At 38.8% G+C, this 20,588-nt stretch overlaps 1 protein-coding gene across 5 annotated transcripts in view; it reads right to left on the bottom strand.

Annotated features, from left to right (window-relative positions):
• The window catches only part of LOC122572602 (zwei Ig domain protein zig-8-like), a 236,615-nt gene that overhangs the window by 45,357 nt on the left and 170,670 nt on the right, over nt 1-20,588 (bottom strand). For 3 of the 5 annotated variants that reach the window (XM_043737747.1, XM_043737749.1, XM_043737748.1), the window contains exon 3: nt 562-723. The exons of the other annotated variants lie outside the window; for them this stretch is intronic. In XM_043737747.1, coding sequence (XP_043593682.1) covers nt 562-640 — 79 coding nt within the window. In that variant the 5' untranslated portion in view covers nt 641-723. The remainder of the gene's footprint in view (nt 1-561; nt 724-20,588) is intronic. 5 annotated transcript variants of the gene reach the window in all.

Genomic DNA, 20,588 nt, shown 5'->3' with positions numbered 1-20,588 from the left:
ACAAATTATTTTATTAGGCTCGAAATTAGACTCTTATTAATTTATTAATTTCCATGATCTTTAATTCGGCCGGCAGTCAAACTTTGGAAGAGTAATTGATTTTTATTCGCGTACGTATTTGTTTCGTTTACCCGCCTTGATACTCGCAGATTATTATCAGCCGATATAGGTTTCCGATTGATTAACTAGCTCGTCACGTTTCAAACGTACACATACAATGTCTAATGAACGTAATATGCACGAACATAAACGACGATCATAAAGCGTATATTAATATCAGCTCGTTACCGGGCTGTCTTTAACGAAGTTTGTTAGAGTAATAATAAAATAGGGTAATAAATTTTCGTGAAATTCAAGAACTCGTATATGCACGAATAATATTAGGAAATTATAACGATAAACGCAAGGCCAATTACCGAAATTAACGAAAGATCGAGCTTTAGACGACCACCTGCCTGGTTCGCCTGAATCAAGGTTGGTCGTTGATCTTTTAGTTTTACAATTCGACCGATGGGATATTCGGAAAAACGATGTCGCGATGAAAAATTCGTAGCCACGTACCTGTATGAGAGTCGGACGCCGATAGGTAAACGAGGCAGCAAGTCGTTAGGAGCCGAAGGAGCCACATGACACTACACATGATTGCCCGATGCGTGGCTCCTCCCTTCCTTATCTGTTCCCGCTGCTGCGGTTCGCGTACCGCTGCCTCGACATTCCTGTCATCTGAAACACACGACCGGATATCACGATAGTTTCAACTGCATCCATGCACCAACGGGGCTTCAACTTATCACCAAGCCGCATTCGAAGCCTTTCTGTTCGCACAGATCGATTAACTTTGCGAGCAGATTCGCTGAAACGCGTAATAGGTCGCGTAGTTCGATCATCCTGCCTGTTAAGATCAAATTCCGTGGAAGCTCGAGAAATACTTGGTTGCTTTTCGTATCGTTACTAATTATTTAGAACGCGATAATAGAAAAATAACGTTAATGACTTTCAGAAATATTTCGCAGCAAAGATCATTTCTAAAATATCTCTTTCTCGCGTTAATCACGATGTACACGTATGTACGATGATCGCACGAGTCGTGTAATGTAGTTTTTCATCGGATCGATAATATTTCAGGGTTTTCCAAAACGAAATGGCGAGCAGACGATGTTCGAATGGTTGAAACGAGAGAGAAGAGTATAGGAGAGGAGAGCTTCGATGCCACGGCCGTAACGTAATTAACTGGTTTTATTTTAGCGGGCGCGGAACGGCCGGTTGGCCTGCTAATATGAAAGTATCGCGGACTCCGCGGGGATTAACTTCTGAAACTTTCCCACGGGCAGCGTGCGCGGATTTTAATTAAAGTATAATTAAGCACCGTTGGACGGGGAATTCGTTGAAAGAAACAAAGAATCGACGTGGCGCCCTCTGTTCTAGTTCGTCGTTTTCCATCGTAATCTCGTAAACCAAAGAGAACACGACGAACTTTCCAGATACCCGGTGATCAGTTGTTTTAAGAACTTTAAAGCTTTTAGCGCGTAGTTACCTTTGATCTATCCAAACAACGGTACATATGTACAGTCGATGTTGCTGATCGAATTTACTCAGAGTTCGTCTAAATTAATTTACCCGTTACACGTATAAACGTGATCCACGTGTATAAATAACAATCATCTTGAATTTATCCTTCCTACAGTTTTAATTTCAAGCACATATCCTTCTATCCTCTCCAATGAAACGTTTTTTTTTATCGCTACACCCGTGGAAATTCATTTTGTCGTTGTTCAAAATCTGGAGAAAATGTAAAAAATATCTCTTCTGGCGATCGGCAACCGCTGACTGGTCAATGTCCACGGGAACGAAACAAAAAATCCACAGACCGCACAACCACTGCTAGCGAAATCAATCCTCTAAATGTTCACCGAACGTGGTGTTACGTAGCCTTCGGCTGCGAACAACTGTACGTGTACTTTCGTTTTTCGCCGTCGTCGTTTCTCTCATCTCTCGGGCCTTCGATTCTTCGCGACAAGACAAGGTTTGCCAATGTTCCCCATCGATTTGATCGTCGTGGCATCGGTTCGAAACGAAAGATTCCAGTCACGAACGAGCTTCTTGCCTAGTTATGGCTATGTACTACGATATTTGAATAAAAGTTGCGGTTCAGTTAACACGTATTTACAGCGTTGACTCGGAAGGCTCGCGTGCGATTTTATTTGCACGCCGCCGCTGGGAACCTAGGCTTTCAGCGTTGTTCCTTTCACGTCACCTACCGAACACGGATTTCTTTTATCGGCCACGCGATGGAGACGCTTTCTACCTCCGAGCATGGAGACATTTAACTTTGACGTTCGATTCGGATATCCTAATCGAATTTTCAGCCGAGTTTTCAGCCCGACTTCGCTCGTACGACGTCGTGAAGAAGATGTCGTCGAAAATCGAAAGCAATCAACCAGAGTTTGTTAGATTTTATTTGGCAACGGGAAATTGTGTCAAAGCGACTATATTATTCTTTAATGTGCCAGTGTGAAGTTCGTCCGCGTGTATTCACTCACGTTCCTAGGCATTACATATACTTTGTAAGAAAAAAAAAAGATCATACGATACAATATCTTCTCTTTTGCGCTCTTCGACCATTACTTTAACGTATTCTGGAAGTCGCGTTTGTTTTTTTTATTAATTCGATCGAGATTTTACGAAAGCTTTTGAATTCTGAAATTCAGACTTGAAAATTGCGAGAATCAATGCTTTGTGATTCTTGTTTGTTATCGAAATATAGTTTCTCTTGCAACTGTTATCTTGCACGAATAGAAAATCGATCGTCACATTTTATATAGAATCAGCAAGTGTCCTAATACTTATGAACAGACGAATAATATGTATCTACGTGTTAGCGAAGCTAGATAAATTTCAGCTGTGCTATCTCTCCCTATAGAGCTGGTAGCCCGATGCTTTCGGGCCGCCCCAAGTAGTCGGGTTATTACCCGCTATTGCTCCATATTTCCAGGCTTAGTCGGAAAAAGTCGGATGAAAATTCGGTCGAGCTCCCGCGATATCCAACATTTAATACAGCGTTACATTTTTTATATGTAATATAAAACATATAAGCTAAAGTTATACTCTAACTAGGGAATTTGAAAATGTATGCTATATAATGCTGTAGCGCCAAGTAGATACAGAGAAGAAAATTCTTTCCGGAGGTTTGAACGTGGAGCAGTAATAAAAGTATGTAAACATATAAATATTATATGCTTTGATCCTTTTGTTTTAAGTCAATATTTACAAAGCATCCCAAATTTCTATGATTCTACGATTTCTATGTAATACGATGATTAAGTAATTTAAGCGTTTGCCGCTTACCTATACGATTGTGGGAATTTTACTTTAATCACCTGGCAACTAAAATTCCGTTAGAAATTTACATAATTTTATACCTTATTTAAATGTATTTAAATGTCTTTCTTGATGTTAATGAAAATTTAGAGTTCGGACTAATCATTTCATAGATTGGATGGTTCGACCCTTGGTCAGAGATACGTTCGATCTAAATCGTTCTCGTGACAATATACTATCGCGAGGCTCTATTAATTCCCGGCAAAGATATTTTCGTTTTGGCGTGGAGACGATACGAAGTGCGGAACCGACGTACCGTCGAAATTTATCTGTCCGTAGAATTAACTCGTCTTTCTTTCTCCCTCTTTCTCAACTACTCGACGACTTCTTCTAGCCCTGATCCCTGCCAAGAACGATCACACACTCGAACCATACTACGTATATTATTCTACGCACACGCGCGCGCTTATCTAGCCACCTATGTCGTTAATTTTGTCCTCTCTATAGCAGCTACTTCCGTCCTATCAAGTTCGACAGTTTTTCATGGTTTCGTAGGACTTTCCTCGAGGGAGAAGCGCGCGTTCGGAATTCTAATTCAACATTTCTAATACCACGGGCTGCAAACCATCTTGAAATCGGTCGGAAGATGAACAGGAACCGTGTATCGACTCTTTGATAAATTAACCTCGAAGGTCTGTGAAAGTCGGGGGAACGTTGCCGTTTAAACGCGAGGGCTGGATAACGTATAAGCGATGCGTTGCCATAAGCATGAATCGCTGATATCACGGGGATAAAGGTACACGAGTTCTCGTTTAAGACGCTGCAATCGCCGACTATACGTGGCTATAAAGGAAACAAATTCTCCGCGTTTCGCTGACAAAATGGATCAACAGCCTTGCAAGCGTTTCTCCTCGTGCGTTTCAGGCTGACAATTAATACGATAGAATAGCGCGAATGTAGTAATTAAATTCGAGATTCCGGACGTAAACTCAGAAATCAAACTGATCAGCTGCAATTTTTATCGATCTTTTAATATCATTTTACGATCGATATTCGGTCGTCAAGAGACAAACGATTCACTTTGTCAAGTTCAATTCATCGCAATTCGTAGGTGAATTTAAATTGTATCGACAAACGTTCTATTCGGTTATTTCTAGAATTTATTACCTAGATCAGATCTTCTATCTTTCTTCGTAATTCTCCTTTTTTCCCATTCTCCTTGCAAACTTTTCCACTGCAACCAGTTGGCTTTCGAAATTTCCATTGGTTTTCAACTATCTAAAAATCAGCCCGCCATATTCACCTTTCAGAAACGTTATAACCTGTCGAATCGTCGATCGAAACTAATACGGATCGTGCGCGAAACGAGAATATTCGCCGCACACGAGTAAAAGTCTGCCTTTATTAAAGTCTCGTTTAGCGATGGAACAGCGGCAAAAGGGCTAGCTAGAATCGTTGCGAGAAATCAAAATTACTTGAACGACGGCCAGTTAACGAGAACCGTATCGATATTTTAAATTTCGTTTCGACACGGACTTCGAAATCAACTTTGTTCGATTTCCTTGCCTTCCATTTCCTTCCTCGCTCGCGTTTCATTTTCGAAAGCACGATTTCCACGTTCATCGTTTTCGCGTTTCGATCGCTAATCTCCGATCCAATTTGTCCGCTTTAACATCGTTTAACTTCTATACACGTGCGTGAACCGCTAATTATTTTGCCGGATTTCATCGTTCAATTAACTATGAGTTCTCCTCAGTCGGAAAATTCGCATCGATCTCGTCTCGTTCGATGATCGTATCCCACATATCCCACATATCCCACTTTTGTTCGACAAATTTTTTAATATTCCAGTTTGTTTCATTTCGGTCAGTTTTACTTTCCATCGTGCCGTTCGTCCCCGTTTTCTTCTTCTCTCTTTTTCCTATTGGACGTTCAACGTACTATTTCGAGATGTCTTTATCCTTTTTATTAACTCGCTAGTTCTTTATTCGTTTTTTATCGGCCAGGTTAAGTATTTACGTTATCGTTTCGTCTTTGGTCACGGCACAAATGTCGCAACGATTAATCGTATAACGTATTTAATCAAGTTCTGTTTTTGTTTGAAAGTTGTATGGTCATTATTCACGACTGTCTTTTAGCGGAGAACGTATAGAAAGTCAGAGTTGAAAAGCACCGTTTTCACCGGCAGCAGAACATTCGAACGAATGCGTTAATTGTTCGTTTCTCTTGCCTTTTGCTGTCGAATAATGCCACGAAACGTTGTCTACGTTTCGCTGAATATTCTACATAAATAGAATTTATTCCCGATACGTATGAAATTTGACGCGAGTGATTCGTTTAGCTCGAGACTATACGGATTCCGCTAAAAAGTTATACCAGAGTAAGCGAAGAACTTTTCTCTTTGTTCTCTTTGCCTTGAGTAAATTTTAACCAAACCAAACCCAATTCCCAATATACCAATTTAATTCACTTACGACTGATTTCTACCGATTCCAAACTTCGTACAAACAAAATAATGTGATCTCCTCTTACCATTACGTTCCCCAGCTTGTCCATTATCGTTAACAAAACATTCCCTTAATTATTCTGCTTTCTTTCCTTTTTACCACGTTGTCCCATATTTTACCGACGATTAACAGCCATACAGAGCATGTCCGGTTAATTCAACAGTTTGGCGCACCGACCGAAACTGCATGCATCGACGTGTTATCAACTTTGTGAAATAATTACACAACTATCTGGAAGGGAGAATATAAACTCGGTAAGCAAGTTTAAACGAACCTGACAGATTGACACGTACCTTTAAAATAAACATCCAGCGAATATTCACCGCGTCTAGCTTATGTTGCTTTACGCGATAAAGAAACCCTGTCTGACACACATGCAGATAGATAGAACGCCGAAGAAAAATGCATTTTCGTAAATAAAAAAGAAAGGTTGTGATATAAAAAAAGTCGTTGCACGAAAATTTGAAACGATGCATTAGAAAATTGAAATTTACCATTTAATTTCGAATTATCGATCTTTTCGACGTGTCGGATATTACAAATTTTTCGCTAAACAAGAAACGAAGAGAATTTTTGTCTCTTTCTCCGGAATTTGTATCGTCATTTATTAAGCGGCCCTTTTAGTAAGCTCTTTTATTTAATCTCTCGAACGAAGTAGTTTCCGAAGGCACGAATATTAGTTGGTCGGTGATCTAACTTTGATATTCAAAAGATTACGGTCGAGAGAAGTTAAGTTACCGAAGATGGTACGAAATATAGCACGAGCTCGTTAGTTAATAACGTACTTTACTTTATGGTAAAACTTTGCACTTACAAACGAAATTAACCTACGTGAAACCACTTTTAATCAACGGATATTTCCTTATTTCTTAATCTTCCTTATTATTTAGGTCTCTGATTAATCGATTATTCTGTTCGTCTACGTACTCACGCATAAGGCACATATCGCGCTGGCAAGTCTTTCAAAATTTAAAGAATTTCTCAACTTCGTTGCATAGATAAAATTAACGTTCAACTCTCGAGAGACGGACGATGTACTTTCGTAAATCCATTTATCGCAATTATCAGTTTGTTCCAAAAGTTTCCTTCGTTTTACAAGGAAACAATAGATTAAAATTATTTTTCAGGTATTTTCGTTTCACACGTGACCCGTTTACGGATCAAGGTGGTTAACTTTACTTTCTAAAATCGTCGAATTGTTCTATCTCCACCTTGATCGACGACGCTTATCTTATACAATTTCATCGATTTTCCGTATTTTTTGTTTCGTGCAGTTAACCGATTGGACAAACGAGCGACGCGCACGATAATCTTTCGAACATAACGGTATAGGTACATAGCGTTACCAAGCAGGATCGCTTCGTCTACGAAACCCGATCGCCCCAAGTAGTCATAATCCTATAGCCACGTACGATCATTCGGCAACTATCTATTTAATTACAACTACGAGATGAATAAAAAAGCAGAGGAACAAAATTTTGGCTTGAAATTGATGCTGCAATTTCGTCGTAGCCTTAATTAAACGCTGGCCGATTCCTCGTAGAGTAACCGGTTCTTCGACGGGATCGGTTAAATCGCCAACGTCAGTGCGGTTAAGCACCAGGAAAATGGCGAAGGGAAGAAAGTTGGCCAAGAAGTAAGTACCTGCCAGTGAAAAAAGAGGAAAGAACGTTGGAAGATTGCAGGAACTGTGGAGAGGCGAAGAAAAATGAAGCAAAGAAGGAGGAAGAACGGAGGCAAAACAGAAGCTCATAGAGGAAGAGAAGGAACGTTCACGGCTCGAAAAGATAAAGCTGCATGGAACTTTTTAACCCTAACTGGGCAAGGCAGAGGCCTTACGGCAGGGGATGAACTTGGATAAGTTTAATACCGATGCTACAGGGTTACTTTTATTGCGCTGGAAACGATGGGAACTGGTTTACGGTGGGATTCGTCCACAGTAGCGAATTGTTCTTAACGAGTATTGCATAACGATTTCTTTTCCGTTTGGTTCGATAGAAGATAACGGTTTAAGGAGGAAGGGTTCGATCGTTGTAATAATTGCTTCGTATATACGCATGCGATATTCAATTTTCCTACTTAAAGAAAAGAATCAATCGATCAAAGTCTCGTGACATTTTATGTCAAAGACGAATTCGAGCCACGATAAAACTACTTTTGGTCGATAACGCTACGAATAGAGTCACGTATGCATTCACTTTCGGTGAATTACGAGACATACAACGTAAATTACCGACCGTACGACATACATCGAACGATATAAGTGATAAAAAGAAATAGAAGAATTTTAATAATCGTATAAACAAAGATCAATTTGTTCTCACGTACTACGTATATAATACGATCAAATTGCACAAAACGCACAGAATGATAGAACAATTTTAGATATTGACATTTACGTTCTCGCGAAATTAATGTTTCTCCAAAGTATGATATAAGCTAGCTAGCTTATACAAGATAGATCATTTATCTATAGCAGGAGATAATTTATGACAGCTTTAAGCGATGGCACGATGAAAAATAAAGTATTTTCGATTCGAAATCGAGTAGATCGCGTTTGAGATAAACTTGTATCCAGCCGTCCAGTTCAATAACGATACATGCTTGCTTTCGTTGATTACACGATCTCAAGTGTGTTCAAGAGAGGCCATGATTTATGAATCGCGACGATATCTTCCATCGATTCATAGACAAGTTCCGGCTACCAATTCCGAATGAAATATATACAATTTTAATTTCGAAAGATCGACTTTTCAACTTTATGGCATACAGGATATATAAACATACGTATATGTAGAAAAATCTATCGTCTTTGTCCTAGAACGTGATCAAGAATTTTAGTCAACTGGCATCAAACTTTATGCATATGAATTATATGAATGACCGATACTGGAATTATGGCAAGGAAACTTGCAACTGACACGAACAAAAATTATCGACTTGTTTCTTAAATTCTATTTTAATTAAATAGAACTTTTTCTTTTTGTCATTTTCGTATGTGTGCTTTAGGTACCAAGTAGTATCCTTCTCGAACATAAGTGCGCGATTTAAAGGTGGATTAGAAGAAGAGATTGTTTTGCCACGATTTTTCCTTCTCGAGCTGTCTTTCCGCCTACCAAGATTCCTCTGCGAGATTCCAGCGATTCGCCAATCTCACTGAAACGAGTGCCTTTTGGTGAAAAGAATGATGTAAAGGATGGAGGTCGACGCACTCGACGTTCGCTCGTAAAAACGCTTAACCGAAGTTAATCGGATTACGAGTTGCCGCGGAATAATAAAACGCTATTGCGTAACTTATTAATATCAACGTCAATATTTTACTAGAGTTATGTTACGGAGCTATTTGTTAGTGATCTCGATTTCTTGCGCGGGCAAGAAAATTGAAGCATTGCCTTTTGTCAAGAAAATTTGTAACTTGTTATTAATTTAAAAAATCCATTAACCGCTCCACTTCAAAATTAATCGCGCACGTAATTCATGGTACAGAATTCATTTTGCAGAGAAGAAAGGAAACATAAGTTCTTTTGGCGGTTTTAGCATCTCCAAATATGGGATTAACTCTTAGTCGTTTCGTGATACATACTTTGCCAGAATGTTTAGTCGGCGATATAGGTTATTCATTATTTTAAGCATCGATCGATTTAATCTGAAAGGTATACACGAGAGTGGATGAGAACACGCAACTCAAAGTAACACCATTATGTCAGTGGTAGGTAATACTTGATGAAGAGAGTTTTACGCTTTCTAACAGATTTTTGTGTTCGGCTAAAGACAGCCGAGTCAAAAGAATTCCTCGATGATTAATAGCCTTTCTTAAAACGTCTACTCCATCGTTCTCTATAATTAGGTTGCCCCTGTCTAATCTCTGTGCGATGATTCATATTTCGAGAGTAACGTAATTAACGTTGCCCGATAACTTTTTCCAATATTTTTTACGTCTGTAATCTCGTTGCATTTTCAATCTCATCGTAGTCCTATCATAATTTTAATAACATTTAGTTTCATAAACCTATTTACTACATAGGTATATGGTAGAGGTTAAATTGCTTTCTCCGTTGAATTTTATGATAAATGTTCCACGATATTTGTTTCACAAGTTGTAAAGTACCTCGTGATACTAATTGGCGAGAGAAGGCTAACCTGTAAAGAGGCAGTTTTTCTATCGATCAAGTACTGAAATATATTAGCAAGTGCACGAAGCTGCTTAAATATTTTTGAAATAATTTTGAAAAAAAAAAGAAAAGATAAAAACGAGCGATATTTTGCGAAATGAGAAGTACGTTCAGGTAATTTTTAACGCATTAACATAAAAATGCCACGTAGTACACCTCTGCTATACCTAATTTGGGGTTGTTTCAATCAAGTATAAAATGTATAGGTAATACGAAGGTAATTATCCTCGAAAGCTGGGTCACAAATTTCCGTAAATGTTAACAAGATTATTAACGATTTACCGAATTATGTGGAAAATTTGATTTTCCAAAGCAGTTCGTTATAACGGTGCTGCGGGTAAATTACTCCGATAGATTGAATAAATTATTGCCAAAAATACAACAAAATAATATAATAGCTTCGTGTTGAAACAATCGTAATTACGATAATTGTAGCAGATTGCACGATAACCTCTGTATATCCTAAGATTTAAAGCGATTAAAACATTAAATATTTCTTCGACTAACGACGGACTCGAGATACGGAGATTAAAAAAAGAGATAAAAGTACACGTATCGACGATAATAGAAAAAGCATAGCGATGAAACGGTAATTTTATGCGAATATTAGGAAAGCGTAATTTGCACTGTGCAGGGAAAACGAAATTAGCGATACTAACATAGAACGTACGAGAGGCCGCTAAAGCATCGCTTCGAGCTATTTTCCATCGATTGAACTCCGAATAGACTTTTAATCTCGGCCAATTCCACGGAATCGCTTCAAGTTCACGCAGCAGTAGCAGCAACGCGATTTTAGATTCGATTCGATTTTGACATACAGAGAGGTCTTACGACACTCGACGGATACATAAACGTTGCTGATCTCTACTTCTCTGTTAAATTTAAGTTATCGCGTTCCGGATACGAACATCTTGAATTCGAGCCATTCCGTCCATTATACGCGGCTCAATAGCTCCTCCGATTCTCGTAAATCCTCGATTCTAATTCGCCTACCGGTGCTACCTCGACCGTATCGCCGTTTTTCACGCCTTTCTCTTAAATTTGAGATTGTTGAGCACGACGTGTCTCTTTATTTCTACTTTTACAGTTCATAGAATATGCAGGAAGCCGTTTTATTCCTTAATCCGAATATCAAATTTAATATATAGCGGAAGAAATTTCAATGTATTTCATCGAATTTTCATCGTAGAACTTATTCATTATACAAATGAAATTCTATTGTATTTAAGTTCTTTTATCTTACTTAATACGTATATTTCCATGGATTTCAGTATAGTCTGGAGATATGAAAATGCAATTAATCCTATTACCGTAAACGAGCGTTGCGAAATTATCGAGAATGCGTCTCGAATTAATAAAGAGTCTCGTTGAATGCGAATTCGTAAACCACTTGCTTTTACGATCCAATCACTTTCACTAATACCACGATTTACGCGCGAAACGGGTTTCGAATTAATACAGCTACCGGAATAAATGCGAAAGAGGTCTTGTCGACTACTTCGTCCAATTTCCCCCCTATTTACATTTACCTTTGCTGGTTGTTAATGCAACCCATTCTGAGAATTAACCGCGAGGTACTGCTTCAGTTAAATACGTACTTTGAAATTTTAGAGTTTTTCGATTTGCAGGATATACGGCCCGCATAATTAGAAATTATGCAAAATCTATCATGAAATCTACATACACATATGTATATGTAGTCAACATCGTCAGAGAAAATAAGCCAGAACTAGAGATACAGAGAAAAATTAGCTCGTTAAACTCATCAATAATTCAGCATACGTAATCAAATAATAATACAGTTCTGAAAGTAATAAGCCAGAATTATAGCCACCCGGTCTTATCTACTTCGCTCTCTTTCTCAAAAGCATGAAATTCCACTTGGAAAAAAATGCGAGCAATTTATCTACGATGGTCCATGGATGTGGCGGACGTACGCGGCATGAGCAACTGCTCGGAAAAACTTCTCCGGTTGGTTTTCTCGCGACGATATCAGCGGATCGCAAAACGGAACGCGACGAACGTTAGGTTCTTTTTCTCCTAGACGAAACTGTTACGGCTCGAGCGAGATTATGACCTGAAACCGACCGGTTGCTCGTTTCGCCGTGGCCTCTGCTATATCGCGGTCGGTCGCATCGCGTTGCTATATCGAATGCCGCGCGTTGAAACATATTAGGAGACAGCAGACTGCCAGCGGGCCAGTCACCGCTTGAAAGGAACCGATTTACGCGTCGAATTGCCGACCGAGTGAAAAGTTTCTTTAAAATGGAAACTCGCTGGCAACAAAGTCGCGTTTAATTTCTACCTAGCGAATGATATACGCCTGGCAAGGCCGGAAATCGAAGAGTACGATTAGCTCGGTGCGTTGTTCGAGTCGCATAAAGCCATCGTTGAAAGGATAATCGAAATTAATTGGTCGCAATGTGTCCAACCGTCACGCGGCTATAGCGTTTTCTTTACGAGCTTTATAGATCATAGCGGTTGATTTATAAACGGAAAGAATGCAGAGACAGCGGTGATTTTGGTTTGCGCGCGAGTTATTGGACGGTACTCGCGTTTCGTCGGTGTTTGTTGCTTTTGTTCCAATTTCGTTCTATTCAATTTTCTTCGAATCGATGTTCCTGCAAGCGGTTCCGCTGCTTCTTGTGTAAGCGTAACGTAGCACGATGGCCATTACGGTGGATGGCGCGTTAAATAATTAAAAGATATGCGCTGCAGCGAACAAAACGTTCGAGTTATTTTCTGCGTCGAAGAACTAAAATGGAAAATTAGAGTACGAACAGCGATTGTTCGTTAAACGATTGCAGTGGTAAATTCCAGTAACGTAATTTTGGAACGTCGATCGTACCTAACGCGAATAAATTCTGCCTGTCCTTCTCATAGCGATATACAACTTGCTTAATAAATAAACGATGCATAATATCGAAGCAAGAAGCAGAGAGATACGTTTCGCAACGTTTAGCATTTCGTTGCATCTTTAATGCCAACGGCAAAATTTCCGGAATTATTCTGATTAGAATTGAATATTCATAATTTTAATTTTATATAAAACAGGATACACACACACACACATATACACATATACACATATATAGGCGATAAGAACTGCTAGACGTAAATAGAAGGAAATGCAAATGTAAATAGCAGCAACCGGAAAGCAGGAGCAACCGTTTCTGTTTCGACAGATTACACATATATAACTTCCGTTTATTCGTAATTTATTTCTAGCAATTTATAACTTGTCAAAGTTTTACAGATTAGCAAGCACGATATCGATCGTCTTTTATTTATAGCTCGTTACACGCGGGAAATTTTTCTGCAGCTCATCGTTTCGATATAGCAAAGGACCCCTTAATCTTTTCCTGCGATCCTGCCTCCCTTTCGCGCGAGAAGACATTTCGGAAAGTAATAGCCAGGATAAAATGAATACCGCTATTTCTCTGCCTTTCAGCTACCCTTTCAACGACATTGTTGGCATTTCCATAGGCTTGAATTTCGGTGAATACTGCTCTGAAAAACATAACGTCTTATGCTTTTCTCATCACTCCATAAAGTTTACTCGATCGAAATGCATAAAATCCTGCACGTTCCCTTCGAAAAAGATGTATTCGTCGTGCTTTGAAAAATTCGGATTTTTATCTTTCGCGTATTTTTTTTATTTAAACAGATTTACCAAACTATCTCTTCTTCGGATTTCCGTGTAATTTCCTTCGACGTGGATGTTCTTGAATTACCTTTGTTATAAATGAATTATCATTCTTTTTCCATGGTACAGTTACTTGCGCGTAATGCTTCCGCGATGTGTAATTAAATTTCGCATGAAAAGTTACATTTAATTCGATTCTCGATATCTTAGCAACGAAGCAGATTTTCTTCCTTCCGCGAGATACTTTTCTACGGGTCAGACTTTTACTGAAATTAAAAGGACGTTTATTTCAAAAACATTATCCGAGGAATTAGAAGAATTTACTATAAACGAAACAATGATATTTATTTATAATATCTACTCCGAGACTATGCTTCTCTTCAGACATAAAGATTATCGATCGATTTTTGTCGAGAAAGAGGGACCGCGTTGTAAAATATCGATCATGGCTTTTACGGCTTGTTTGGATGCTTTCGTTGATGCAGAAAATTGGACGTCAAAAACGCGATACTTGGTTAAAGGATAGAAACTTCTTTTCGAACACTAACGCATAAAAAGTTATTTTCAGAAAAAGATAACTTTCCCTTAAGATTCTATATACATATTTTTGTCGAAAGAGTTGACCAACAAATTTTTACTTAAATATTTCGAAATGGAATAACACGTCATAATTTACTGCAATTACGCACCATGTGGCTCGATCGTCGTTCAGATAAGAATATACGACATTCATACATAATTACTAGAGTTAATTCTAAAATAATTTGTTTTCCGAAACTATGTGAATTCGATGAAACTAACGACGAATTTAGTTTATTAGTCGCATATTCGTACTGGCGTTTAATGTCGTACATAATTCGTTCTTAGAAGTTAAGACGCACCGTGGTTAAGAAGGTATTTTAATTGCAAAATTTAACCAATTGATTAAGGTTTCGAAAACCGTTGCACGTGAAAACATGGAACTTTGCTTCATCTACGTTTGGATCAATGTTTAAATTATCTGTAAGTTTATAGGCAAATATCCACAATATGAAATTTTTAAGAGTCACGATTACTCCTCGTACAGACTACTCCTTTATTTTTATCGTAATATTTCGTCCAAAATGATTTACACATGTGTAGACTACGAATTAAGCGTCGATAGTGTCGCAGTGGGGAGGAGCCAGGTTCCAAGTGTCAGATTCTCCTTTTTCCACAGTCTTCCTATAACCAGCGAGGACACAGCGAGGACACAGCGAGGACACAGTTACAGTCAGGAGAACCGGCACGAATTCTTTTTTCAGTCGTTTCGTTCAAATTGGAATTTCAAAGGCCGATGTTTAACAGATAAGACTCGGAGCAACGACGAGACAAGGAACGGCGGAGCGAGAAGAAGAGAACAGGTGGTGGTTTTAAACGTATTCCGAGGTTATGCTGTCCTAGTGGAGAGGTCAGAAGTCGGTGAAACGGTAGTTCGCGGGACTGCTTAGCATTTAAATATCGTCAACGGAGTTGGCGTTCCCTCGGTATTCATCCCGAAACAAGAAACCGCAAACGGCTGAGGTATCTTTACGAAATTAAACCGCCTCTCTTCTCCGCCCATGTCTTTTTCCTCCGTCATGAGTGTTTCGTTCTCCAACGCTCGAGTAACTTTTACTCGAATAGTTTCCCCACTGGTAATTATTGAAATTATTGCAATGAATTTTCTAACGTTCCTGACAACGTCATCCTGTGCGCGTCATCTCGTTGATTTTCATTTTGATCGAATTTAAATAGCGAGCAACCACGAACAATTTGATTATCGAACGAGAGACGACGCACTTGCCATTTTAAACGCGTACGTTTCGCCGTTTGATTTTTCTTGAATTATTAGAAATCAATGAAATTGTTTACTAGAAAATTCAGTTTAGTCCCATACCTTTCCCCTTTCCCTTTTTGCCTTTTTCCCTTCTCCCCTCTTCCGCCACTAGGAATTTCTCATTTTCCAGAGATGCATTTCATACGGAGCGCCGTATATGCATGCGAACTGCACGGCATAAAACTGCAGAGATGCGCATCTACCTATATTAAGTGAACGCTTCGTGACGAGCAATTTTTCCGTAAGAATAAATAGAAAAAAAGAGAAAACCTGAAGAAGATGAAGAGGAAGAAAGTCTTTTTTCGCAAAACAATCGTCCTTTGTCGGAATCGAACGAATTAACACAGTTTTCAACTTGTTCGAAACACGAGAGAGAAATTTTAAAATTCTTCCAGTCTTCCAGTTGATAATTTTTCGATGAGAGAAGATAGAAGGAAGGAAATTCGCGTCTTTCGACGTTTCGCTTTTCATCTTAATATCGAGCGCCGTTCTTTCGCCTGGCTGTCCATGTAATTGAAATTATTACGATTAAGCCGCACGTCGCTCTTTCGTAGTTTAATCTTCTGACGAGTACGGTAAGCATGATAGTAAATTACACATTCTTCGATCGCGTCGGTTCGTTCGAACCAGCCAGAAGGGAGCAAGCTTCCTTCCTTCCGTATCGAGGCTAAACTTCTCTCTTTTCGGGAAAAGTTGAAGCAACAGGAAGCTGCAAGTTTCTTCGAGCATCGATCGGAAGTCAACGGCGGAAGGTAGGAGGACCTCGTTAAAAAGAACTGGCCAGTTTTCGTTCCATCTTTGTTTCATATTGTTTCCTGACGGGGAACAACGAAACTGACCAAGTCGCGCGAAACTGACAAACCACGATTTCGGGCAACAACAAATAAAGCTTGCTCGGTTTCGACTCTACACGCAACTTATACAACGATTTATAAGATGGACGGCATAGGTTATTCAAATAACTTGGAACAACTGTTGCATTCCACCTTGTGACTGTTTATGGGAACGGATACGGTGTTTGTTTCAGCATCAGCGACGGTATAAATTTCACGAGAGCATTTACAGTGACTCTTTCTTGCGAATACAAGTACTACGAAAGATTTTGAAATTTCATTGGCAGTGTAACGAGACACGATTGTCACGATTATATCGATCGATAAAGTTTAACAATACGGTTGCACAATACGGGAAATCTGAACATCGGATTATCGGAGAAATATCTTGCACGTAGTACGAATATGTTATTATCGATTATCCAAACCGAACAATATAGAAATAACGCTTCGAATATCCAAACTGAAGTTACACGGACACCTTGGAAAATATTATCCGCGGGCCAGTTCGGGAGGAAGTGCTAGTTTGGAAAGTTGGAAAATATCAACCAGACGCTAGAATTCAACAGAATTTTCCTCGCAAATAAGTAACTACTCATCCCGAGTACGCGCAACATTCTCGAAGACGGCGAAACGATCTTGTATAACGTAAATCCGGTTTAACTCGATGCTCCTGACGTCGAGTATTCGTACTACATTGCACCGTTTAAACGAAACTGTGTAAAAGATTTAAAGATCGCTTCCAGCGATGTGCTTACGATAGACACGAAATGTTACGCTTAATTACCTTGCCTTTGTGAGTTTTCTGTATGTGCATTTTTGCCTGTACTTTTTGAACTCTAATTAAACGTCATTCAAAGCCACTTGGAAATAATTTTCATTTCTTTCTATCTAGTCGCGTTACACGTAAAATGCTATGGGCTTGTTGATATTGAAATATCGAATTCTAGTAATATTTTACCGAACACCAAATTTATTTTTAATCCTTTTATCTCGTCGAAATTGTTTATCAACGTCGGAATTAATTTTACAAATACGGTACACGAAAAATATGCGAATATTAAAAATTTCGATGCAGGCAAGCATAAATTTTCATACTTTTTAATTACTAGAAAATTCTTTGATAGGAATTCGTTATATTCGTAACGCAATTCACATTCATTTATATTCCTTTCTCTTTTCTTCGGAAATATTCTGCAACTTTGTACTTTTGTTACACGAGCACGGGTCGCTCTCTGTGTAGCTAAATCGCACGCGACATCCGTTCTTCCATTCCATAAATCGCTTTGTAATTGTTTCTCTTCATTTTTATTAAATTTTATTCTTATTCTTCTTTCTTTTCGTTAAAGTTTTCGTTAAAGCACGATATTCGTTAAAACAAAGAATTATCTGCTGTTTAATTTCTGCCTCCCTCTTTTCTTTCTTTCTTTCTTTCGTTCACGTTTTCTTATGAATACTTTTATTTTTTCAACACACTTCCTTATTTACCATATTGTTTAGCATACATTCTCCGTTGCATAATGAAATTTGCATCTATTATAATTTTCGGAGATTACCGGATTTATAAATTTGCATAACACTGTATGTACCGTTATGTGCACGAAAATTCCATCGTGTACAGATTATGCAGGTACGTAGAAGCGAGTAAAATTGACAGATTTATTTCAAGCAAGTGCGTCCGCTACTAAAACTTTATTTACGATGATAATGATTCGTTACGTTAACGAAGTATCGTACTGTCAAACATTTGTATATTTTGGCATATTTATCTGCGGCAAATTGTTGTGGTATTTTGAAATACTGAAATTAATTTTATCGTAATCATCAATAAGGAAATAATAGACTGCAGTGGGAATATACAAACAAAAACGATCGTCGAATGCAAATTCGCAGTGATTTGTCGAAAAGCGACATTTATGCGACGACAGATATATTCGTATAGTGTATGAAGATCACAGGTATAAAACTTGATAAACGCATCTTTCTTCACCTTCTCGTTTTGACCTCGCTTTAGGATTAAAGAGCAGAATTTTAAGTTTTCCGACAATAGCTGATTAATTGACGACCTTTTATGAATACCGAGGATATAATTATTAAACACGTTGACTGGAGCAATGGCCGTCGGTGACCGCTGTCTCTAAATTGCTAAATTTTTATAGAATGAACGAAATAAGATAAATCTCATGGATCGAAAAATGTTCGACGATGTTAATCACTTGGATAACATTGTACGATATAACATTTGGCAAGAATTAAATGTTATGGTGTAATGTCAATCTCTCTGTAGCGTCGATCCGTTGCGGCTGCCCGGGTAAAACATATAAAATTCCTATAACGTTCAACGCGTTTAAGGCAAACGATATATCAGTAGCTGCGATATTCTGATACTTGTAAATTCTTTGAAAGGGATTTTAAAAGCAAATATAAACAATATTTTTCAATTTAGCGAATATTAAAACTACTTTTCTGCAAGAAATAACAAGGCTGACCTATGACGATCTTTGCCGGTGGTCTTTGCATATGGAATCGATATATTCGTGTTTAGCGGTCGATCGAATCAACGACTGGAAACGAGCTTTGATCGGTATCTGTTACGTTCGACGAAAACTACAGCTCGTTGTACGCATAAAAGTAAGGAGCGCTTCGACGAAAGAAAGGAAGAAGGAGAAAGAAGAAAGGAGAAAGGGGAAAGGAGAACGAGAATGGATGATACATGACGCGACGCGTTGAGCGAGGTTGCATCACGGAATCGAAGAAACGTCTGAAACGAAGATAGATGTCGATTAGAAGTGTTGTACGGTTAGCTGCGGGATGCTCGTTACGATCCTCAAAGGAGCATAATAAACTCGAACGGCTCGCTGTAATTACGCCCGTTGGGCAAGGGCCGGTTATCGAGACCGCATTGCTGGATTTTAAATAGCTGATCCGACGAACCTCAAAGCGTTCCAAAGGAGACGTGGAAACGCGTGAACCACGACCGAACCACGATAATGACGCCAATGCTCGAAAAGCTGCAATTAGTATTCGCCTGTTCACCGATCGACGTGCTCGCGTAATTCGCCATAGAAAATGGTGGCGCGAACCATCGGCCCGTTTGCTCACGTTAGACCTATTCTCGCTTCAACCACGACTGATATATTCTACGTATATTTATTCGCGTTTTCGCATTTTCTTATCTCCTTATCGCATTCTCCTCTCGGACTTTTATCCAACAGGATGTAGCGAAATAATACTGCGACGAGAAAAGTATTTAGTATCTATTTCGTTTATATACTAATTAATCAGTATCCGTATGCAGACGACGAGGATCGCTATCGTTTTATAGTTTTTATTCGCTAATCGCTCGATATACTACGTATGTACTATGTATATACTATTTTATTAACTTCGATCTACAGTTTGCACATGTTGCGCACAATGAACTATAAAAGGCTTTAGATCCTTTCTTCTCTCCTGTTTTCTTTCTTTCAAAGGATTTTAGCCTCTAGGTTAACACAATGGAACATTTTCCACCCGTGTGTCGATGGAATCCTTAAGACACGTCCAAGTTCCAAGTTCCTTGGTACGTGGCGAGTGTACTCTTTGGAATTTACTATGCGCCGTAAATTTCTTTCGAACGGTATGGAACGTGGCGAGGAACGTGCTCTCTTTGTTTCGAGTACGAAACTTGTTATTAATAGGTATTTTGCCTTTTCTGACATAGCGTGGCAGCTGATAATTCGTTTTAACGTATTCCACCTCGTTGTTTCATGTTTATCGATCTGTTAATACCTTGTATCGTAACAGTTTGATAAATATCTTTGTTCTTATGTCTTTAAACGATTTTACAATTTTATGATTTTTCTGTCTTCCTCCTTTTTCTAAATATTTGGCGATTTAGAAATTTTCCTAGAAATCCTGCCTTCCACGCCATTTTATTAGTAGGTTTATCGGTACGTGTACATTGAAAAGCGATCGAAGCAAGCGATCCTTTCCTTCTGCCATCGAGCATATTTTTGAACATGGTAATAAATCTTTGACATGGCGGATGTTTTTATCGTGCATACTAATAACTTATAGAAGGTTCTCTCGTTTTACTCGTCGTAAAACAAAAACGAACCTTGTAAAACTGAGGTAGCCCGAGGGCCGTGTATAAAACCGCGAATGGCGGGGAAAAAAACATTAGTTCGAAAAACCGAGGTCACTATATATTTGTCAACGGACGAACGCGTATTTGCATAAAAATTGTCACGTGCTTGGTGACATTTTCGAAATCGTATTCGTCGAACGCAACGG

This window comes from Bombus pyrosoma, linkage group LG11, assembly GCF_014825855.1.
Source record: "Bombus pyrosoma isolate SC7728 linkage group LG11, ASM1482585v1, whole genome shotgun sequence".
NCBI lineage: Eukaryota > Metazoa > Arthropoda > Insecta > Hymenoptera > Apidae > Bombus > Bombus pyrosoma.
The sequence above is the reverse complement of the archived record's forward strand: the minus strand, read 5'-3'. Positions and strand labels throughout refer to the sequence as shown.